The sequence below is a fragment of the Neomonachus schauinslandi genome, chromosome 7 (genome assembly GCF_002201575.2).
Source record: "Neomonachus schauinslandi chromosome 7, ASM220157v2, whole genome shotgun sequence".
Classification (NCBI taxonomy): Eukaryota; Metazoa; Chordata; class Mammalia; order Carnivora; family Phocidae; genus Neomonachus; species Neomonachus schauinslandi.
Genome location: NC_058409.1, coordinates 120,332,175 through 120,357,734, shown reverse-complemented (window position 1 = coordinate 120,357,734; position 25,560 = coordinate 120,332,175). Strand labels below are relative to the sequence as shown.

The 25,560-nt window shown below is 35.5% G+C and overlaps 1 protein-coding gene across 2 annotated transcripts in view; it reads right to left on the bottom strand.

The window, feature by feature from the left end:
• Window positions 1-21,601: 21,601 nt before the first annotated feature.
• Window positions 21,602-25,560, bottom strand: part of FYB1 (FYN binding protein 1) — a 109,494-nt gene continuing 105,535 nt past the window's right edge. For both annotated transcript variants that reach the window (XM_021696351.1, XM_044916938.1), the window contains 3 exons: window positions 24,876-24,909; window positions 22,562-22,593; window positions 21,602-21,771 (listed from right to left, as the gene is read on the bottom strand). In XM_021696351.1, the coding sequence (XP_021552026.1) occupies window positions 21,749-21,771; window positions 22,562-22,593; window positions 24,876-24,909 (89 nt within the window). In that variant the 3' untranslated portion in view covers window positions 21,602-21,748. The remainder of the gene's footprint in view (window positions 21,772-22,561; window positions 22,594-24,875; window positions 24,910-25,560) is intronic.

Sequence of the window (25,560 nt, the reverse complement as noted above, 5' to 3'; positions counted from 1 at the left end):
TGAGATTGTTCCCGCGCACGCGCGGGCGCCGGGAGGCCCGGGGAGAGGGTTTCCTCTGCCTGGGACCAAGCAGAGGCAGCTGAGGGCTGAGTCGGGTTTTCTGTCTGTGTAGCTCTTGAACACTGGCTAATGTAGATGTTGTGGGTTAATATTTTTTATACATAAACCTAATAATCATTAACTGTAGAGATTGCAATTCTAGAAACTGTTTTTACCTAATTAATATATATACACCTGGCCTCTGACCCAGCAACTTTCTCTTAAAGTAGACTAGAGAGGGTGAGTGTTGTGCCGCCTCGTACTCCTCGACTGGTCTTCTTATTACGTGAGACTGGAAGTTAAACAGTGGAGATCTTGCTTTAACCATCTCTCTTGTCCCAGTTAATGCAGTGTCCAGCATAAATAAATGTTCAATAAATAATCGGATCGATGAGTAAGTGCCTTGGATTCCTTTGTTACAATGCTCTTTTTTGCTGTTAAAAAAAAAAAGAAAAGCAATATTGGAGATAAAATTGCCGTTGTTAATAATAGTGAACAATTGGAAACAAAGATGACCAAAAGTAGGGATTATGCAAATTATTACAACGGTTAAAAACGATGTAGGTCTAGTATATTTATAGAAAATTAGGTTCATGATTTTAAATCAAGCAACAGATTACAAAATTCCCTTTTTTATACGTTTAAAATACATATAAATTAAAATTATACGTTATAAAATATTTTACATATCTGTGCACATAGAAAAGAGTCTGAGAAGATATACATCAAAAGGTTAACTAATTTTTTTCCCTTCAGTTGTGGAATTACATATACGGTTTTTGTTCTTCTTTGCTGTCTATACTCTAAATGTCCTGCAATTAATATATATATCTAGTGTAAAATAAGTGAAAGTTATAAAAAATAAAAGCAGTATATAGTAGCATCATCAGGAAAATAAAAGAGGAACATTGTTTCCTTAGGAGACTATCCTCTGTCCATATATTCCAGATCCTTTTCTTATTAGGTCTACAATCAGATATCTGTTCCTGATATTGCCCTTGTATTCAGTGATGCAACACAATTGGAGCACTTTTTAAAAATGTCTCCTGACATAACCACTAGTAATTTTGATAACAAACTTTGCTCTTGCTCTTGTAGCTTTTAGGTCTTGGTGCAAATTTATTTATTCTAGTTACAACCTAAGGCAAAAATCACAAAATTTGAGGTCTCGTTGGGACATTAAAAATTTGCATTTCATCCTTTCATGTATCACATTTCACCATTTTAGAAAAGTAGAAATCTATCAATGGAAATTCTACCAGATTCTTAGAATTGTTCCAATTTTCAACCAACCCTTTTTATCCTATTTTTTGTCCCTATTTATTCTAAATTAACTCCTTCCTAATACAATTTAATTTCATCTTCTCTTTCATTCTTTCATGAAAGTTGAGTACAACTGATCCACTTTTTAAATTACTTAAGGTACATGAAAGCCTGAATCTTTGTAACTATACGTTCCTATTTAAAGATCATTATTCAATTATTCCATCTCTTTGAGGAGAAAAAAAAAATCGTCTTTCCCCAATCTTACAATGAAACTAGTTTTTCTTCTATTACTATCTCACTTAAGTGGCTGTGTTCTTCACATTTGTTGTTAAGGTGAATAATAGGATTTCTGGTAAAAAGAACAAGTTCTTAGTGTTTGCAATTGACACTCAACTGGGAAGTAGGAGTTTAGGTCAATTTTAGTAAAGAACACATTTCACAATGTTGTATTTGCTTTTTAAACAATACATTATTGATTCTAGTCGGCTTGTTATTTGTTAGAATCTCTAAGTTATCTTCTATACTTGCCAACAGCTAGCCATTCCTGCTTTTGAAACTTGTTTGTCTTCCTTGTTTATTTTAGCCCACCCCTATGTTTTACTCATTTTGTTTACATCTTACTACTTCTCCAATTTTCCGGGTCATTTTGATTCTAATCTGGTCATTGACAATGTGACTTCCTCTTCCTAGGTTTCATTTCCCAACTAGGTTTCATTTGCTGTGTGAATGAAATGTCTTTTCTCATAGTATGAGTCACTGATAAAAAATGTTATATGAGATTGGGTCCAGGACCACACCTCTGAGAGATAACTGCTTGATTCTGAAGATAAATGACTACACTGATAATCACTATCTGGGTTCTATTCTCTATCCTATTACACAAAGTTAATAATTCTAGTTTATAAACCAAATTTTATCAGTTTTGGGTACAGAGATAATGTTGAACAGAAACAAAGCCTTGTCAAAATCTTAGTTCCCTTTATCTATCTGCCTGACTACATAGGCCATACGAAGATAAAGCAAGTAAAAAACCACATTTGATGGTTTGTTTTTTGGTAATTTCTCTTCATAGTTAAACCACACGTTTAAAATCTAGATAAAGGGGCGCCTGGGTGGCTCAGATGGTTAAGCGTCTGCCTTCGGCTCAGGTCATGATCCCAGGGTCCTGGGATCGAGTCCCGCATCGGGCTCCCTGCTCCTTGGGAGCCTGCTTCTCTCTCTCTCTCTGTCTCTCATGAATAAATAAATAAAAATCTAAAATAAATAAATAAATAAATAAAATAAAATCTAGATAAAGAACATTAAAATGACAGGCAATGGACTAAAATCAAACAAATGTTGTAATCTTGCACAGTGTTAATTATGAAGATTCAGCCTCGGTCTTGTTTGCCTCTTAGCATTGTTCCTTTAAATTTTAATTTCTGTTCCAAAATCTCTTGTAAATTTCATTTTAGAAAAATTCTGTAAGGTATAAAGGCACTCTATAAACAGTTTTAAACAGAGTATGAGCCTATGTTTGTGAAAGGATACATATATTAAGAAAATAAAATTTGGAAGGGTATTCACTAAAATTTCAACAGTGATTTTCTCTGGTTGGTAGAATTTTGAGTGGTTTTTATCCTTTTCATTTTAACTTTTCTAAAACAAATTTTTACTTATATACTTTTTTTTAAGAAAAATTACTTTAGAGAAATTTTTCTGGCTATCCTAAATCACAATGATAAATATCTCATTATAATAATGTGCTAAGCAATGGACCTACCAAATTATTTGTCTGTGCATCTCATCATTTAAAAAAGAACATTTGTGCACACACTCCAATACATATGTATTTACTCATTTTTTTTTAAAGATTTTATTTTTAAAGTAATCTCTACACCCAACATGGGGCTTGAACTTACAACCTTGAGATCAAGTGTCCCATGCTCCACCGACTGAGCCAGCCAGGTGCCCCTACTTTTTTTTTAAATTAAATAAGACATAAAACATAAGGATGAAATAAAGATGGTTAAAAGTAAATTTTAATGTTACTTTACTAATGACACTAATAACAATAATGGGGCTAAATATACTTTATTATTTTTAAAATTTCTTGTTAAATACTTTGATATAGTAATTCAAAAGTCCAATTCTAAGAAGAGTTTATTTGGACGTTGGGTTTTAGTAGCTGAAATCTCACAATATACCAAGTTTTTTTTTTTTCATGGAAGAACTACTCTACTGGCTGAAGTTTCTAAACCGTAACGCTTGTTTTTGAATTCCACAATCAATTATACAAAGGTTTTTTTATGTAATTTGGCTAATAAATGTCCATCTTTCCTAATGTCAATTCATTTTATAGCAAACTGGAAGGCATAACATTTAGAAATGTTTAGCAAATGATTTAAAAATGGTTTCAAAACTCTTCCCCCGAAAGATTTTACATAGGTTAAAAAGCTGTTTCCGTGGTTTTTAAGTGTGTAGATATAAAAATTTATATAAGTGATGCATTTATATTTTCAATTTTTTCAGGAAAAAAATCACAAAACTGTGGAAACGTTTCCAAACACTTATTTTCTAAATGTTCCCTCCTCGCACAAATTTCTTTTGAAAAGTAGTAAGATCTGGGGTGTCTGGGTGGCTCAGTCAGATAAGCACCTGCATTTGGCCCAGGTCTTGATCCCAGGATCCTAGGATCAAGCCCCATGTCGGAGCTCACTGCTCAATGGAGATCCTCCTTCTCCCTCTCCCTCTGCTCCTCCCCCTGGCTCGTTCTCTCTCTCTTCCAAATAAATAAAATCTTTAAACAAAACAAAACAAAAGTAGTAAGATTCTTAGTTATTGTTACCACATTTACCTCGAAGGGAAAGATTAGATTCAATATTTTTAAAACATCTGATAGACAACATGTACTAGAAGCCACCAATCATTATGAAAAACGGTTTACCACTAAATAAATATCAAACATCTTCATGGTACAAAAGAGTTTCATAGTCACTTCCTTTCTCTTTTCAAGGTGTATGAAAATTAAATTCTATTTTCAAGATTTTTATTATATAAAATTATCACATGTGGTACTATCTCTACTCTTCTGTGAATACCTTTTAAATTTTTATTTATAGAAACTACATCATTGATTTTTCATAAAATATTGCCTTTATTAAGGAAGTTGTTTACTGATAAGGATACATGTTCTTTAGTACATCTTTACTTTAGTGGCTCAGAAAAAGCGTAGAGATTTGTGTATTTTCATTACTGAACAGAATTCAGCCAATACCATAAACTAAGCCAAGTGTAGAAGCATCTATGCTTCTATCCAATTGCACAGTAAAGTTTCCACAATGCGTTTTTGTTCGTATATCTTTTTCTTCAAGTCTTCGGGCGTGTTTTTTTTTCATTCATTTTTTACCATAGCAGGAAATGCCACTATATTCCCCACTGATATGTACCTTTTTGTCTGTTGCTAAGAATAAGTTCCTCTTTTTCCAAAGTATTGGATTCAATACTACATCACGTCTCACATCACTGAAAAAAATAGAGAAAATTATCTTCATATTCTGAATGTTTATTTTTATATATTTTGCAAATCACATAGCTTTATACTACCATTAGCTAACATCTCAAAGAACAATATACACCTAGACTCAAGTAATAGTAAAGGATAATCTACATAAATTCATATTTTACGTGACCTTAATTTCCATTTTAAAAAATTATGGCTGACGTTGTGACATCTGATTTCATTGCCATTGCTTTTTTCTTGTAATGATATTGATAAAATGTTAATATCAGGAGTAAAGATACCTGAGCTTCCATATTTTAAAACTGTGCTTTTATTACTTACAGAAGTATGTAACTTTTGTTACATACCACAGTTTCTTTGCAATATTCTTTTAAGCCAAGTTTCCATTTGATAAAGGGTAGTTTAAAATATGCCCCTTAAAATATGGATAGTTAAAATATGCCCCTTGGCTATATATCTAAGTGGAAAAAATTTTCAGCAAAGTGTTGTAACTCCTCTGAGTTGCAGAACTCCCAATCTTCCCTCAGGATACCTTCTGTGACTCATGCTAATTTTACCTACAAAAGCTGACCAAATGACTGCTCTGTTGTTAAATCTGCATAATATATATCAATAGTTTCTTTTTTTCTTCTCTTTTTTTTAGCTGAAGAAAATCTCCAAAATTCCTCCACCAGAAAACAAAAACAAAACAGTATACTATAATTAGAGGAACAGTGTGAAAATAGAAAGCTGGAAAAGCAGAGTTATCTAGAGGGCAAATGCCAATTGCATACCCATGATCTGAGACCGAGGCTCTACCAGAGGTAGAAAAACAAAACATGAGACTTCTGCATTAAGCCTAGGATCCTAGAAGTGAACCAAAGTGGACCCAGGTTCTAGTGCCCCCTGGCTCCCAGCAGTAGCAATTACAAATCCTTTCTAGAGAAAAGTATGCAGGACATCAGCTCCTAGGCTCTTCACAAATTAAGATCAAATAAAAGTTCATACTCAGAGATCATCAAACTCATAGGAAAAAGTCACCATAAGGAAGAATCAGTAGAAATAAAAACTATAACTCATGGACTTCAGATACTGATGATCAGAAACCAAATATAAAGGAACTATATTTGAAATGATTATTTTTAACGAAGAATTTCTGATTTCATCCATGATGGAGAATGGGTATTAAATTCACTTTCCCATAATAAACAACTACACATTTAGACAAAATATGTGAACAACTGTTTTTAGGCATTGGACAATAGGTAATGCGGCACTGTGACCTTGAAATAAAAGAAACAAACAAGGTGAACTCCGCAATCTTTCTGGCTTTTTGCCTGGGGATACCTTTCAAAACACAACACAAAACTATGGAAACCAAATAGAGAACGGCTGTCTCGTAGGATGGAGGATAGAAAGATTGAAGTTCAGACATAAGGAGGCAATTGAAATTTGAGGGGCAGAATACTAGAGAGGAGGAACCTGTACAGAGTAGGAGCTCCAGAAATTTGTATATGAATCCTCTTGATTAGTTAGCTGAATTTTAAGCTGCACAAGTAGAGGGTGAAATTCTGGAAGGCCTGTCAGAGAGCAGCTCTCGGGGGCTCCAAACTAACTGAAGGTTCCAGAGGTTGGTGGAAGATTGCAAAGACAATAGAGTTCTAACCAGTGAGTAAAGAGACTTTGGTAAACACCCTGAGCATTCAGTTAAAAACCCCAAGGCTATAATTTAAAGAAAGGTTTGCATGGAGACCCCCAAACTGTCATAACTTAGGGGAAAAACTACATTAGGCTAAAATAAATGCTACTATAGATATATCCAAACAAAACCTAAAATCAAGTCTCAACAAGATCAAGCTGATCTTCCAGTAAATTAATGAAGAGGGGAAAACCCCCCAAAAAACTCATTAAAAAGCAAACAGCAATAGCCAAACTCTCAAACACATAGCATTTACAATGTAAAGCATATAATAAAAATTGTATTAGATGTGAAAAATCAGAAAAATGTGATTCATCATCATGAGAAAAAAATAGTCATTGAATACAGACCAAGAAATAACACAGACATCAAAATTAGCAGAATTTTATAAATATGGTTAGAGATTTAAGAGAAAAGCAGGACATAAGTAGTGATCAAATGGGAGCTTTTACTAGAGAAATGCGTACTGTAAAAAAGAACCATGTAAAAATTCTAGAAATAAATAAAAAATACAATATAAAAAATGTAAAAATCTACTAGATGGTGGCATATTGGACACACAAAAAAGGGGGGGTGGTTAGTGGATTGAACACAGACCAATAGAGAGAATGCAGAAGAAAAAGACTGAAAAAAAAAAGAACCATATTAAAAAAAATCAAACAGTCTGAAATATGTGTGATTGGACTCCTAAGTGAAGTGGAGAGAGAGATTACAGCAGAAAAAAAGACTTGAAGAAACAATGGCTGAAATGTTCTGAATTTGATAAAAAATTTCAAGACACAGATCCAAAAAGCTGAATGAGTCACAAACAAATAACACAAAGAAAACCATTCCCAGGCATATAATAGTCAAATTGCCAAATACCAAAGATAAAGAAAAACATCTTTAAAGTGATCAGAGAACAAAAGGCAAATAAACTACAGGCAATAATAATAATTACTGATGACATCTAGTCAGAAACAATGCAAGCCAGAACTCAATCAAATGACAATTTTAAAGTGAAAAAAAGGGAAAGAAATACCTATAATCTAGAATTCTATATCTGATAAGATCAATCTTCAAAAATGAAAGTAAAATAAATTTTCAGATTTTAAAAAACTGAAATAAATTGTCATAAACAGATGTGTTTTAAAATAAATATTCAAGTTCTGCAGACCAAAAGGGAAATAATAGCAGATGGAAATGCAGATCTACATGAATGGACAAAAAAAATGCAGAAAATGGTTTATATATAGGTAAATAAATTATTAGCTAATTTCTCATTTAAAGCAAAGGCAATACAGTGTATTGTGTGTTTAAATTGTAGAAGTGAAATGCATGACAAAATCAGACTGTTAAAAGGTTCTCATATTATATATGAAGGAGTACAATATTAGTTCAAGGTATGCAATGATTGGTTAAAAAGATATACAAATAGGGGCGCCTGGGTGGCTCAGTCGTTAAGCGTCTGCCTTCGGCTCAGGTCATGATCCCAGGGTCCTGGGATCGAGCCCCGCATCGGGCTCCCTGCTCTGTAGGAAGCCTGCTTCTCCCTCTCCCACTCCCCCTGCTGTGTTCCTGCTCTCACTATCTCTCTCTCTGTCAAATAAATAAATAAAATCTTAAAAAAAAAAAAAAAGAAACTAGGAAAAGAACAGCCAATAAAATCCAAAGCAAGTAAACGGAAGTCAATAAAAAAAAATGAAGTCAAAAGCTGTTTCTTTGAAATAACTAATTGATAAATCTCTAGCCAGACTGATCAAGAGAAAAGAAAGAAGATACAAATCACAAATATCAAAAGAGAAAGATAGGATATTACTATGGAATCCTACAGATATTAAAAGGACAAAGGGAAAAATTCCTTTAAAGATACAAAATACCAAAGCTTATTCAAGAAGTTATTTTGTAGGTATTAACAAAATGATTCTAAAGTTTATATGGAAAGATAAAAAGTGTAGAATAGCCAACACAATACTGAGGAAGAACAAAGTTGGAGGATCCACATTATTCATTTTCAGGATTTACTATAAAGCTATAGGGAAGGCAGGGTAATTTTAGACATAAGTTAATTGAACAGAAATAACGAGCTCAGATCTATCTCTCCACACCTGTATCTATATCATCTCTACCTCTATCTCTGTATCTATGTATAGCTATGTCTTCAATTAATTTTTGACAGCTACAAAGGCAATTCAATGTAGAAAGGATAGTCTTTCTTTCTTTTTTTTTTTTTTTTAAAGATTTTATTTATTTGACAGAGAGAGCACAAGCAGAGGGAGAGAGAGGGAGAAGCAGGCTCCCCACTGAGCAAGGAGCCCGATGTGGGACTTGATCCTAGGACCCTGGGATCATGACCCGGGCCGAAGGCAGCCGCTTAACCGACTGAGCCACCCAGGCGTCCCGAAAGGATAGTCTTTCAATAAATGGTGTTGGATCACTTGGATAGCCACATAATAAATAATGAGCCTTGATCTACACCCCACACTCTATATAAAAATTAACTCAAAATGGATCATAGACCTAAATATAAAACCCCGAACCACAAAAGTTCTATGAGACAACAGGAAAAAAATCTGTGATCTTGGGTGAGGTGAAGATTTCTTAGATATGACACCAGAAGCATGGTCAGTATGAGAAAAAATTGATAGACTGGATTTCATCAAAAGGAAGAATTTTTGTTTTTGGAAAGACAATTTTTTTTTAAAGATTTTCTTTATTTATTTGACAGAGAGAGACACAGCCAGAAGGGAACACAAGCAGGGGGGAGTGGGAGAGGGAGAAGCAGACTCCCCGCAGAGCAGGGAGCCCCAACGCTTAATGACTGAGCCACACACGCGCCCCGGAAAGACAATTTTAAGAGAATAAAAAGACAAACTACAGACTGAGAAATTTTTTTTAATTGAGGTATAAGTGACAAATAAAAGGATTTCTACCAGCAAGCTGACTAATAACACCTCCCTTACCTCACAGATTTACCATTATAATTGTTGTTATTGCTGTTGAGAATACTTAAGTTCTATTGTTTTAGCGAATTTCAATTACATAATATGGTATTATCATCTATAGTCATCATATTATACATTAGTTTCTCAGACCTTGTTCCTCTTTTTAAAAATTGAATTTAAGTAATCTCTACACCCAACGTGGGGCTCAAACTCACGACTATGAGATCAAGAGTCACATGCTCCATGGACTGAGCCAGTCAGGAATAAGTTATTCCTCTTATAACTGAAAGATTATAGCCTTTCACCAGCCTCTCTCTATTTCTCTCACCCTCCAGTTCTTGGCAATCACCAACCTACTCTCTGTCTCTAATGGGTTTGGTTTTTAGATTCCACATATAAGTGGGATCTTACAGTATTTGTTTTTCTCTGTCTGGGTTATTTCACTTAGCATAATGCCTTCCAATTTCATTCATGTTGTTGCAAATGATAGGATTTTCTTCCTTTTAAAGGCTGGATAATGGGCGCCTGGGTGGCTCAGATGGTTAAACGTCTGCCTTCAGCTCAGGTCATGATCCCAGGGTCCTGAGATTGAGTCCCACACTGGGCTCCCTGCTCAACGGGAGCCTGCTTCTCTCTCTCTCTGTCTCTTAGGAATAAATAAATAAAATCTTTTAAAAAAATAAAGGCTGGATAATAAATATTATTAGATGTATAAAGACACTTAAATTGTTTTTATACCTTGGTTATTGTGAATAATGCTGCATGAACATGCGAATACAGGTATCTCTTTAAGATAATGATTTGTTTCCTTTGGATATATACCCAGAAGTGGAATTGCTGGATCATATGGTAGTTTTATTTTTAATTTCTTGAGGAACTACCATATTGTTCTCCATCTTGGCTGTACCAGTTTACATTCCCATCAACAGTATGCAAATTTCCTTTTTTTTCATATCCTAGCCAGTATTTCTTATCTCTTGTCCTTTTGATAAGAGACATCCTAACAGGTATGAGGTAATATCCCATTGTGGTTTTAATTTGTATGTTCCTGATGATTAGTGATGTTGAGCATCTTCTCATGTACTTGTTGGTCATTTGTATGTCTTCTTAGGAAAAATGTCTACTGACATCTTTTACTCATTTTTAAATTGGGTTATTTATTTTTTGTTCTGTTTTGGGTTTGGTTTATTTTGTTTTGTTTTATTTCTTTTTTTGCTAGTGAGCAGTATGAGTTCCTTGTACATTTTGGGTATTAACTTCTTATTAGATATGTAGTTTGCAAATATTTTCTCCCATTTCATAGGTTGCCTTTTCATTTTGTTGATGGTTTCTTTCGCTGTGCAGAAGCTTTTAATTTTGATGTAGTCCTAATTGTTTATTTTCCTTTTCGTTGCCTTTACTTTTGACTGATGACAACATGGCACAGGGAAATTTTTAGAAGTGATCAAATGGTTCTATTTTTTATTTATAGTGGTGGTTATATGACACTGTGTGTTTGTTAAACTTACAGAACTGTATATTTAAAGGGTCAAATTTACCTGTACATGATTTCTACATCAGTAAAAAAATGAAAATAACAAAAACCATTATTCCAAGGGATAGAAAATATATGGAGTGTAGTATGAGAAGGTCTAACATACTTTAAAATAGGATTCCCAGGGCGCCTGGGTGGCTCAGTTGGTTGAGCAACTGCCTTCGGCTCAGGTCATGATCCTGGAGTCCCGGGATCGAGTCCCGCATCGGGCTCCCTGCTCGGCAGGGAGTCTGCTTCTCCCTCTGACCCTCCTCCCTCTCATGCTCTCTGTCTCTCATTCTCTCTGTCTCAAATAAATAAATAAAATCTTTAAAATAGGATTCCCAGAAGAAAATAATTGAGAGACTAAAAAGATGCAATATTTAAAGAGATTATAGCTTACATTTTCTGGGACTTGTGAAAGACAAAATTAGCAATTATGGGAGGGAAAATATATGCCAATCAGGAAAAATAAAAGGAAATCCACACCTAGACACTATATAGTGAAGACAGAGACAAAGAAATCTTAAAAGCAGTTGCAGAAGAAAGACAACCTACAAGAACCACAATTGGAATAATTGTAGTCTCCTTTGCAGATATAATAGATGCCAGAAGACAGAAAAATTATCTTTAAAGTGGTAAACAAATAAAACTGCCAACCAAAATTTCTGTGCCTAAAAAAAAAAATCTGTCTTTAAATAATATGAAAAATAAAGACATTTTTAGATAATCAAAAAATGGCAGTGTTTACCTCCAAATGACATGACTGTTGAAGCTTTCATTATATGTATTTCAAGAAGAAGAAAACGGCCCTGGAAAGATAGTCTGAAACATAAGAAAGAGTGATGAGTAAAGAAATTGGTAAATCATGTAGACACATTTAAGCAAATATAGTCTACATTTAATAATAATATTTAAATACTGGGATTAAAAAGGTAAGAAAATATTGGACAGTATTAGCTTGCTATTTAGGAGTGAGTGATCTTAGTTAAATAATTCTAAAGCTCTCATGTTGTTTGAGGGAGGGGTTAAGTAAATGATCAATCTTAGATTTTGTGAAGTATGCAGAAAAAAATATACGAAGAACCACTAAAAGAAGAGCAACAAAGTGTACAGTATAGAACGTGCATGTGAGTGAAGTGGGCTGATGGGAACGAACGAAGAAAATCAAGAAAGGAAGGAACAAATCAGCCTCCCAAAAAGACAAGAAGGAGAACAAGGACATAGGAAGAAACCTAACAAATAGAAGGGACAATGTAAAATAGGAAACAATTCTAAATATGTGTATTTAATTGTGAGTTTATCAGTTAAAAGACAGAAATTGTTAGGTTAATTTTAAAAATCCAACTGTATGGTGTTTCCTAGAGATACACAAAATAAAAAAAAGTTAAAAATGAAAAGATAGAAATGATATATAAGATGAAAGACAGCTCAGTAGCTGTATTAATATCAGAGAAAATAGGCTAAGTCAAAAACCGTAATTAGTGATTGAAAATGTCCCAATATAGTGAAAAAAGCCTTAATTATAAAGAAGACTTCAAATTACAAATTCATATGTACTTAACAAAATAGTCTCAATACGTGATAGAAACAGAGAAATTGACTTGTAGCCATCACAGTGGGAGATTCCAACACACTTCCTTAATTATCGTTAGTTTAGGCACACTCCTCTCTTGATGAATACTGTTCAAACTTGATTTTCTTGCAAAGAGACATATTGAAAAGAGCAAGCACGGAAGTGGAAGTAAGCAGGATTCCCTAGAAAAGAGTATCAAAAAAGTAGTTTGCTTGTGTTTTTACTCACCGTCAGTGTAGAGATACATCTGTCAATTAAGAGAGGAGCTGTAGGACCATGGCTCAGCCAATGTTAAAAACAAAGGTCACAATCTGTGAGAGTCCATGTTTTCTTTTTTTTTTTTTTTTTAAAGATTTTATTTATTCATTTCAGAGAGAGAGAATGAGAGAGAGCACATGAGAGGGGGGAGGGTCAGAGGGAGAAGCAGACTCCCCGCCGAGCAGGGAGCCCGATGCGGGACTCGCTCCCGGGACTCCAGGATCATAACCTGAGCCGAAGGCAGTCGCTTAACCGACTGAGCCACCCAGGCGCCCGAGAGTCCATGTTTTCAAAAGAAGGAAAAATCATTACATGGTTGGCGCCAGTGGTTTTCATAACTTATTTTAGAATTTTCCTGAAGGTCCCTCTATAACATACATTCATGAGAATCTTTTGTTTAAGGAAGCAGTTTGTAAGTGGAATAACTTTCCCAGACGGAAGTATCTGTTTCCATCCTACTACAGTACACTCTTTCTTTCTTTTTTTTTTAGATTTTATTTATTTATTTGACAGAGAGAGAGAGAGCACAAGCAGGGGGAGCGGGAGAGGGAGAGGCAGACTCCCCGCTGAGCAGGGAGCCCAATGTGGGGCTCGATCCCAGGACCCTGGGATCATGACCTGAGCCGAAGGTAGACTCTCAACGACTGAGTCACCCAGGCTCACCCTCTTTCCAGATATACCTGGGAAACTGAGTTAGTAACCAGAAGGTACTTGGTCAACATGGAATCAGATAAATGATTTTTTTTTTGGAAGAATATTTTGCTACTTTACATTTTCACAAATTATGTCTAATATTCTGCATGAACTTTGCTGAACTAATTTATGTTTTTACTTTTCTCTTGCTAACTCCTTCTAATAGTAATTTAAAAATTACTGCCACAATTGTGAGAGTTTAAAAACTATTATGAATTCTCTTTTAGTACTATATTGATGCTACTGAAGTCTAAACTTTTATGTAAAAAGTGCTCAAAGACTTGGTCCAGTAGCAAGCGATGCTCAGCAGGAATATAGTGGAAATAAACGCAGGGGTGCGGTCCTAGGAATGAGTCTCACAGCAGTTGCAGGCATGAATGGAACCTCGGGATCTGATACACAGTTGGCTTTGCATATTGTGGAGAGGGTTAGCCCTGTCAAAAAAATGGCTTGGAGGAACTGCTTCTCTGAGGAGAAAAAAAAGACTGTTATTTCCAGATGGGTTCAAAGAATTTAAATATGCTGAGCGAAATAAGTCAATCAGAGAAAGACATGTATCATATGATCTCACTGATAGGAGGAACTCTTAAACTCAGGAACCAAACTGAGGGTTGCTGGAGTGGGGGGTGGGGTGGGAGGGATGGGGTGGCTGGGTGATACACATTGGGGAGGGTATGTGCTATGGTGAGCGCTGTGAATTGTGTAAGACTGTTGAATCTCAGATCTGTAACTCTGAAGCAAATAATACATTATGTGATAAAAAAAAAAAGAAGATAGTAGGAAGGGAAAAATGAAAGGGGGGGAATCGGAGGGGGAGACGAACCATGAGAGACTATGGACTCTGAGAAACAAACTGAGGGTTCTAGAGGGGAGGGGGGTGGGGGATGGGTTAGCCTGGTGATGGGTATTAAAGAGGGCACGTACTGCATGGAGCACTGGGTGTTATACGCAAACAATGAATCATGGACCACTACATCAAAAACTAATGATGTCATGTATGGTGATTAACACAACATAATAAAATAAAAAAAAATAAATAAAGTGAAAGCAAAACTTTAAAACTCTTGGAAGGAAATATAGGATATCTTCATGAGCCGGTAAAGCTAAGAGTTTCTTAAGTAAGACACAAAAAACATTGGGCAATACCTATTCAAGGGGAGGATGTGGGTATTCTACCATTTAGCAGTTCCAATCCTGGGCATGTGTCATAGAGAAACCCTCATACACCTGGGGAAATTCCAACATGAATGTCCATAGTAACATTGTTTACGATAGCAGAAGTTGGGAGCAGACTAACATGACTTTTTTTTTTTTTTTAAGATTTTATCTTTTTATTTACTTGAGAGAGAGAGAGAGCACGTGAGTGGGAGGAGGAGCAGAGGGAGAGGGAAAAGCAGACTCCCTGCTGAGCTGGAATCAGGACCTGAGCCAAGGCAGATGCTTAACCGCTTAACTGCTTAACTAACTGAGCCACCCAGGCGCCCCCTAACATGACTAGTAGAAAAACAGAAATATCTGCGGCTTCTTTAGTAATAGAATGCTCGCTACACCTTTCCCAAACATAATGAGAAGTGACAAAAGCAGGTTGCCGAAAAGCACATACGACTAAGATATAAAAAATTAATAATTGAAACATTTTAAAAGATATATACATATGTAAGGGAAATATAAAGAAATACAAAGGAACGAGAAACACCAAAATCAGGTACTGGTTTTCTCTGAGGAGGAGGGAAGGAAGGAGTAAAACTGTGATGACATACACAGGGATCTTTTAATGTACTCATAGTACTTTATTTAATGAGAAAATTAATGTTTGAAAGGTGACTGAAGGAAAATACAAAGCTTTTATGTTAATATTATAAACTGAAAAATAAAACATTCTGGGGCACCTGGGTGGCTCAGTCGTTAAGCGTCTGCCTTCGGCTCGGGTCATGATCCCCGGGTCCTGGGATCGAGCCCCACATCGGGCTCCCTGCTCAGCAAGAAGCCTGCTCTCCCTCTCCCACCCCCCCTGCTTGTGTTCCTGCTCTCCCTATCTCTCTCTCTGTCAAATAAATAAATAAAATCTTTTAAAAAAATAAATTAATTAATTAAAAAAATAAAACATTCACTAAAGTTTATCTTTAGAGACTAAGAAAGGTGAGGGGGAATTTATGATGAGCACAAAACTGTCATTAACTTATGGTCATAACTCAATTTCACAGAGCATTGCCTTGTTTGTTCACCCACCTTATACACCAGATGAGGTTCTAAATGGTTTTAGGCTGTTTGTAAAAATTGAATCCATTTTCAAAGGATAAACATTTATGATCTTTTGATAACAAAGATATTACAAATAAATTTTTCCTAAGTACTAAAGGCAGTTTGAAAGTGGAATTCCTCCTTTTCTGGCATAATAATAAATCTTATCTAATACAAACCAATGAAATAAGGGTGGAGCCTTATAATTTACTAGTTTGAAGGTTGATACTACTCTGAATATGTAAATTCTGGTATGTTAGTTAAAGGGTCAGTCACAATACGTTGTTACCATTTTTTCCCTGATGATAGACTTCACAGCTCATATTGTCTAAATTTAACATTAATTAAATATATATATTAGTCTTATAAGTCTCTCTCTTGAAACTGGGTTCTGTACCTTATTCAACACTAACATTTCTGCTTGTCGTCTGCATCATAATGAAAAAGAGCCAACAATTTTCCTAAATCCTGGTTTCTTTGTATCTCACTAACAATTATCATTATCATTATTATTATCATTATTTAGGAGTGGGGAGAAGTGTGTATCATACACATGGAAGACAGGATATCACAATAACAAGATCTTGAGCATGTTCATGAAACTTGGGCAAAGCATATGTCACATCTAAGTCTCATTTCCTCTGAGCCTGACTTGATAGGGTTGATATAAGGTTTAAATAGGACAAGGCTCATAGCACTCAGCACAGTGTCTAGCACACAGTAAGCACTCAATAAATGCTAATAGATGGTGGGCATGACAGTGAAAATGCAGCACGTATAAGGAATTGACTCAAATACTGAGATTGGATGATTTTACCTTTTGAATAAACAAGTGAGATACATAGAATAGTAATAAATAGACTTATAATGAACATTCATCTTTCAACCGCCTCTCAACCTACTTACCAGTGTAAGATTGGTGACTTAGGTGACATTGCCACTGAAATGATTCAGGACGTTGACAGGACCTTGACAAGCCGGGGCAACCCCTTAATGATGCGGAGAAGGCCAGCTTTAGTGTTTGGTCCATAAAATACACGCTTTTATGTCCCTTCCTATTTGATGAGAAAGCCCACTATTTCTGCGGGAAATTTACTTCTGATCTACCCCTGGTAACTTTTACAGGCAGGTGCATCCATCCCTCAGCTGCTGTAAGAATTGGTTGCTGAAACTCACAGCTGCACCTTACTTCAGAGAATGTCTCTCAGCCCAAGAGGCAGTGTTGCCCACAGACACAGACACATAGGAGATTGAGGTTGGGAGAGGAAGCCTCCAGTAACCAGTGACTGCTGATGGGGAGATACAAGCCCAGCTCCCTTGCCTCAGGACAGCTGACTCAATGGAGCCCTTCTTTTTTCCCCCCTGCCCCAATAGTGATGAATCTTGTTTTATAAACATTTTAAAATAGAAATGTTTGTCCCTTAGTCCAAAATTTTGTCTCAACAGAATCTTAGGATAATTTTCAGTTACCAGATTTAGTCCTCAACTGATCATTTTCTTTCTTTCTGATTCAATCTTTTTTTTAAAATATAAATTCAATTAGCAAACATATAGTACATCATAAGTTCCAGACATAAGAGTTCAATAATTCATCAGTTGCATATAACACCCAGCGCTCATCATATCATGTGCCCTCGGGGGAATGGGGTAATTCAGTGGAGCCCCTCTTGTTCCAATTCTTTCTTCTGAAATCAGGCTAAGCATAGGCTACAGCTAGATACACATCTTTGCCTAACTTCTACCCCTGTGCTATCCGCTTCCTCATTCTTACAGGTTTTTTTTGTTTTTTTTTTTTTTCCTGCAGAGCCCCCTCAACAAATCCCTCACACAAGAATTCTAGTCTCAAGCTCAGCTTCTGGAGGACCCAACCTAAGATACCTTCTGAGTATGTCTATTTCTGCAGTTATGTTACCATTAGGAGAGATTTTTCTATTGTTTTTCTTCTAGACAAATGCACAAAAACTTTTAATACCTTGTGGTTTTGGTTTTCTAGACCTGTACATTTATTTAGATCTTGGAGGTTAGTAACCATGATAGCTTACTGCACCTCTTTTAGATCTATACATATTAAAGACAAGAAACCAAAACCAAAACAAAACAAACAAAAACAAAAAACCACAAAAAACACACAAAAAACACAAACCTCTTGTCCCCTGAGGCATGTGGGTGGCAACAGCATTTCAGTGCTTTTCTTAACACAGTTTCTACCATATAGGGTGAAGCTCTAACAAGCATATCATGTTAGCTAAAGAACAATAACCTCGATTTCACCCTACCTTAAAAAGTTTTACTTTCAATACCGCTCCTACAGAGGTGATGAAGAGTCAAGCTTCCATATCTGACGGCGTGTGTAAGATCATGAGTTTGAAAAGGAAGAGATAATTTACATGCCTGAATAAAATTCTTCATGAACTTAATTGAAGTTTTTGAAAAATATTACATCATTTCAAAGATCTGTTTCTAAGAACTGATATAAGAAGGTGGTCATAGACGGTATTTCTGTCTTCTTCTTTGGTAGTAAGAACCTGTCTGCCAATAGCCTGTATCAGCTATTGAATATTATTCTCAGCTGGGCAAATCCCAAACCATAATTTGACTTTAAATTTCTATTCCAGGTCATGGCATTTGCATCCCATCAGGTGCTGAGGAGTTCGTGTGCAGCAAGCAGCCTTAGTTTTTTATGATTACATTCCTCCTAGACCTCTCAAGGGCATTTGGTGCTTCTAACAGAAATGCAATCTGGCTGTCCTAGATAGTAAATGAGGTTTGTCCATCACTCACCCCCATGAAAAGGTTCCTCATTTTTGGCAAGTTGGAGAGCTATAGTGTGGTCTGTGCTTCATCTGATTTATTTCCCATGATAAATGGCTGACATTACAAAAAAATGGAAGAATGTATGTGTGAGAGGAAATGGGGAGAGAGTCAGGGAAGGTTGGAGGAGCCCATCAGAGAGTCTGACCCTAATGTAGAGGGGGTGGCGAGGAATGTTGGGAAGAAACATCTCAGAGTACTATGCAGGGTAAGGAAGTTTTGGCAAGGCAGTCGGGGAGTCTTCAAACCACAGCCTGCCACCTGAGGTCTTCTGTATCTTTCAGGAAAAGGACTGCCGTGCTTAGTCATTGGCTAGGAGCAGTCTCTAGGAAGCCTGGTGTTGGCACAACTGTGGAAACAGGATTCAGAGTGTAGAAGGCAGGACCTTTGCTGAGTTAAGCTTCCCATAGTTGGGGGTCTGTGAGGTGTAGTATTCTCCTCCTGCCAAATGCACCCTACCGTTTTAAGACGATGGAATGAGAAAAGGAAGATAGAAGATAGAAATGGGTTGTAGTTTGAGGGATGTTTGGATTCAAGGCAAGGCTTTTTGTTGTTTTTTGAATGAGAAGAACTTCAGTATGTTGTAAGCCTAGAGGAGGGAATCTGCACAATGGAAGAAGTTAAAAAAAAAAAGGAAGAGAAGAAGGGAATGGGGGAAAAGTTGGGCAGGGACTTTGTGTGTGTGTTTGTGTGTGAGAGAGAATTAGTTAACTGTGAAGGAAGAAGACTTCAGAGAAAGAAAGAAGAAGAACTTGGATAAAGGTAATGGCTTTGAGGAGTGACATCTTATTCCTTGGGACAATGTCTGAACATGGGTTAAGGTTAAACGTTGTTGGAAGTTGAAGGGAATTGTGCTTGGTTATTTCAATTTCATTCAAAATAGGAAGAAAAGCATGAGGGACACTAATGGAAGGTTCAGTCTTGAACAGGAAGTACTCCATCCTCTGAGGCTGAAGCAAAAACAGGTAAGATTGGGCTTAGAGAAAGACTCTGCAGATGTGGGACCAAATTATGGGAGAGAAAGTTTGATGACCTCAATTTCTTGATGAAGTAGGAGGCGAAGTTATCTGCTGAAGGTATTATTTATTTGTAGCTCTTCTCATGTGACAAAATTCCATACATAAAACTATAACAGAAATAATATTTAGTATATTAAAATTAATATGTCAAATATGTCTTTTATATTAAGATGATTATTACATAAATCTTTTGTACGCATGTCTGTGTCTGTTTCTTGGTGTATAGCCCAAAACTCTAAAATATTCTCTTGGTTTAATTTGGAATTTTAAAAACTGATAGTGTATTGAATTTATGTTTTTCTCAATCAGGAAGTAATAACTGGAGATATACTGTCAGTGTATTATGTATATTTGCTACCAAATTTAACAAAATCAAAAATACTTTTGAACCATGTAATTTATCTATTAAAATAATTTCATCATATTAGCATTTATTGGCTTAGCCTATCAAAAAGTAGACATCAAAGTATTTCATAATTGGAAGGGGACTTTGACATCATTGGTTTCTAATGTGGGGGCTTAGACTTCCAGACTCTATAAATTGAGCAATAAAGGTTGATGGTTTCTTTTCTTTCTTTCTTTTTTTTTTTTTGACGATCTATTTTCAAATTTTAACACACCAAATGGAAATCACACTTTACCCATATGAAGGCTGAGGTTACAATGATTTGAAATGATTTCAATTCCGTGGGCCACTCTTCAGAAGCTCCAATGGGCCTTTGCAATATTAAAATATGGAAAATGCATTAATCATTATTTAATCAATGAGTTTTAAAGATACACAAAGGTTTCTGAAATACGGGATTTGGGGTTGGGGGAAGGATTATAGAAGTTTGAGGTAACTGGTCATAAAAATGTTGGGAAAAACTGATTTTGTCTAATCCTGTAATTTGTAGATGAGGAAACTGGGAGGTTACCCAATATCACATCATGCTTCATTAGCAGTAGAGCCGGCTTTAGGATTAGACTATTCTTGAAGTTGTGAAAAAATTACCTAACATGCCATTTTCTTGGGTGTTAGGGTTTTGCATTTTGTATCATGGTCTTTAGTGTTCTTAGCATTCGGAATCCAAATGCTTCACATTTTGTTTGGAGTTGCTTTGGGAAAGAGTATGTATGAGTAGGAAACATTCTAGTCCAAACAACTAGGCCAACTTTCCAGTAAAGTGGTTAAAAAAAAGTTCCACAGAAGTAATTGAAGAGCAAAAACCTTCAAAAGAGTCTTCATAGTAAAGAGGTGCCATAAAAGCCTAATTAATTTCAAAGTCCATCTTCCATTCTTCATAATTTTAGGGTAATCCTCATTCTTATCTACTCTAGTTCCAACAGTACTTTAAACAGAGCACATGATTAAACTGTTAGCGGATGAATCTGCAAAAAGAAAACTGATTTTTGACTCTTCTACAGTTTCAATCTTAAGTGTGCACACCAAATGCATACATTCTTATCAAATAATTAACATATATTCACAATTAACAAACAGGGACAATCTTTATACACAAGTTCGGCTACCAATGTAATTTTTAAAACATTGATCCCACCAGCAAGAGAGGAGACAGTTGTGCCCCTTTAAAGATAGATAATTTGAATAAAGAATATAAGATACAATCATAATTAGAGGTTCAGAAAATAGTTTTCCTTCTTATAGAATGTTTTAGTATTTTCTTCCTTTTATTTTTTTTAATTTATTTTTTGACAGAGAGAGAGACAGTGAGAGAGGGAACACAAGCAGGGGGAGCGGAGAGGGAGAAGCAGGCTTCCCGCCGAGCAGGGAGCCCAATGCGGGGCTCGATCCCAGGATCCTGGGATCATGACCCAAGCCGAAGGCAGATGCTTAATGACTGAGCCACCCAGGCTCCCCTTATTTCTTTATTCTTCCTCCTCATATTTCTTTAGACAACCCAGTCATTTCTTCTCAATTTTTTTTTCTTCTTAGGGAGGGGACGCTGTCTACTGATGGTCTAAAAGAAGCGCCTTCAAAACTGCAGCTGAGGCAGAAATGGAATATTTAGTAATTCTTACATCTCTTCGATGCAGTCTTCCAAGATGTTATGATCACTTTCTAAGTCCAAAGTTTCAAAACTTCATAAAGATAATCAGAACTGTATAACAAATGGTAACAGGTAGTTGTGTGCATTCATTTTCTATGATATCCAATCACATGTCCATTAAAACTCAGACTTCATTTTGGCATCAAATGTACATAACAGAATGAACAAGACCGAGACCTAGTCATTGTCATAGATGCAACCTGAAAAAAAAAAATACAAATTTCAATAGAGTTATACAAAACCCATAGCTTCTAAGTGTTCCAAGGTTAGAAACGTGGGTGATTCACACTCTCCCAGTTTAGGATTAAAAAAAAAATGTAGAATTGGCTCACTTTGTGAAAAAGTAGTTACATGGAAGACCATATATGTATTTAACTTTCATTGCTCAGTATTTAATTCTAATGAAGTTTCTAGACAGATTTATTCTTTATCAAAATGAGACTCAGGATTATTTTATCTGGCACTTAATTAAACATACTTTTTGGTAGTTATCCTAAATGAGATTGAAGATATTAAATATGAGTAAGAACCATAATTTTAAAAGGAAACTAAAAGGCCACATGAGTAACTCTATGCGCCATTTCAGATGAGATTAATTTTTTAGATTGTAATTTGTAAATATGTGATGCTGAAAGAATACTAGTGAGTATTATAGGTTATGAAATAAGTACCTACTAATTGGTCAAGTATACATATTTTTGTGGATGAAAGTAATTCGTATTAAGATTAATGGTATAATGAAAAATTCACTATTTTCATACTTCTGTTTTCAAAGAAAATAAATAAGATTCTTCCTTGATTTCCAGTCATGTGCAAAAATAATTTTCTTAAATTATACCAGAGCATTTACCTTTCCTAACATTTTCAAGTGATTCAAATTCTGATCAGATTGGAAAGTTCTAATTAATCCAGCAAGCTATTTTTAGTATTTGTAAGAGCAGTAAATTCACTGTTAATTGTTTTCGGTGGTGGGTGCCATGTGGGACTTACCATCAGCAATATCATCATAGATCTCCCCATCACTGTAAATGTAGAAAAAAATTTTTATTTTAAAGAAAATATCTTCTTAACATTAAGGCAATATTTAGATTAAAAAGTTAGTAATATGATTTTATGGGACACAATTAAGCATTTAAGGGTGAGAAGTTAAATGTGAATTTGTAAGTGGGAAGAAATTTCATGCTCATCTGCATCATCTTTTATTGGTTTAACCTAATTCTCTGTTCTATTCTAAAGTAACCAAAAAACCCACAACTTATTCCAAGACATATGGAATAGTGGAAACATGCCTCAAGAGCATACACCATGCTTTATTCCAACCTTTAGATCCTTTAGATCCAACCGTGAGCCTAGGACAGAGCTGTATGTTGTAAGAAGTGCTTATTGAACTGAACAAACTGAAAAATCATGGCACAATACTCCACTTGGGGCCCTAATGGAGGCTTTTTTTTTTTTAAGTAATGTCTATACCCCACATGGGGCTTGAACTCAGGACTGGAGATCAAGAGTCACATTGTCCTCTGACTGAGCCAGCCAGGTGCTCCCCTAATGGATTCTTTGTATTTGTTAATAATTAGATTTATACTTTCACTTGAACTTCAAATGTTGAATGAAATAGAATAATATTAAAAAAGAAATAGAATAATATTTGGCATAAGAAATGGGTGCATTATTTTTGCATGTTTCTAATTAAAATTTCTAACTATTAATTATAAAATACATAAATATTAGTTTCAAAATGAGTAGCCAAGATACGGTTAGTATGGTGATTCTTATGTAATTTTAAAAATGTTTATGGTTATAGGCTGCATGCATAATAATAGCTCTGGCTACTTTTACACATTTTGGTTGTACTTGGTCCTGAATCTTTGTAAAATATTCTGCTCTCCACACCTTACCCACCGAGTCCCTCCGATGTACGAGGAGATATAATCATGAGTAAGACACAAGCTTTGATTTTAAGAAGCTTATAATCTAATGGAGGAGAGAATGACATACAAGTAATTAAAATAGAAATTTTATAAATGGCGAATATAGCCTTGAAATGTAGATTACACTCTCAAAGTTCAGTGACTAGTGTAAGGTGACTGTTGCCTTGACCAGACCCACTTTTGGTTCCAGTACTATGTCTGCTTTCATCATGGAAGCAGCAGCAGGCCCTCCAAGTTGCTGCCAACTACGGCAGATGTTGTGAGCTGCCTATGTCTTCTGTTTGGATCCTTTCTCTGAGATTAAGGGAGGGTTGGCTACTGGAGATCTGGTACAAATGCAAAGAGGATAGATCTTGCTATCATTCATTCAATACACATTTATTAAGTATTCACGTCAATAGTCAACCAATAATTACTTAGAGTATACTTTCTAAATTCTCTCTTCATCACCCTGTAATAATCACTGATGAAGCCACGTATTCTTTCCCTGAAATTTTATCTTTCATAGAAAATAGAAAAATAAAAAAGTGCCTTGCCTACCATTGTGATTAATGGTCTGAGAAAAAGAAAAGTATTATGATTATTTTTATTTGACTCTTTACTAGTTTGCTGACAAAGCACTAGCATTGAGTTGTCTCTTTCTGATTGGTGTCAGGTTGTTTATGGATACAGTTTGTGAATCTTCCTTGATTTTTTTATTATGCAGAATTTTGTAAATCTTTATGTTGGCATATTACCTGATAACGGAGTTCACTTCTTGCACTGATATACTTGGAACAGAATCTTACAGCGTTTGAGGGGGACTCTCACAGAACACTAGTACCAGACCGTGACAATGTCTTATTCATAAAAATAGAAGAATCATTGACGACTATCTTTTTTCTGGCATGCTTCCAAAAAGGCAACTTAATGCTCTACTCTGCCTAGTAAAGAAAAGCCCTCAAATGGCGGCCAAATTACTAACAGGTGACATTAGCACCTACTGTGTAGACACTAATTGGCCCCTGATTAATTCAATTCCACCAACTGCAATAATGAGTAATGAAAGGCAAAATATTAATGAAAGTGTTAGTGGTTTTCCCCTGTCTCCAATGTTTGCCACATCTGTCTCCAATGAATGTTTATAACTATGAACTGTATATTCATGAACGAGAAGGGTTTTTGTCTATTTAAAAGAGTGACACTTTAGGAAAACCTTAACTTTATTATGGGTACATAATGACATTAGTATTGACATTAGGATAGCATATTGTTTTAAAATTTATTTATGACAGTTTAGTAGATTATATTATTTAGATGTTATTAGCAATCTTTCTTAAAGAAAAGCATAACATTCTTTTTGCAAGCATAGTAGTAGAAGAAAATGAACTTACTTGTCTACCAAGTAACTCCGAAGGACATAACCATCTATGAAAAAAAAGAAAATAAATTTTATTAATAGTACAGAATCTAATAATCTTTACTGTTTCTTTTAAGAAAGTGAAATAGAATTGAATATTTAATGTAATATGATATGATATAATGTGATATAATATACTGAATAATTCTATTTCCAAATATGACCTATTTTTCTTTTTTTCTTTTTTAAAGATTTTATTTATTTATTTGGGATAGAGAGAGCACAAGCCAGAGGACAGAGGGAAAAGGAGAAACAGACTCCCCACTGAGCAGGGAGCCAGACGCCGGGCTGGATCCCAGGACCCTGGGATCATGACCTGAGCCGAAGGCAGATGCTCAACCGAATGAACCACTCAGGGGCTCGGACCTATTCGTGTCCACTTTTTTCCCCTTCTTTTCTTCTCCTTTTCTATTTTTTTCACTGTCTCCTACATGTCTCTTTTCCTCCATTTACAACCTTTCCCCTTAAAGAGAAACAAATTACCTTCTTCTCCAAGCTGCTGCAGGTCCTAGCACAAGGCTCTACCAAATTTTACTCTATTTCTTCATGGTGTTACCCATGAGACCCAGTCCTAGGGAGAATTTATAGTTTCTCTAAATACAAAAGTAGTTCGTAGGTAGGTATTTCAAATACCACCAGATCAAAGCCTTAACTTTTAA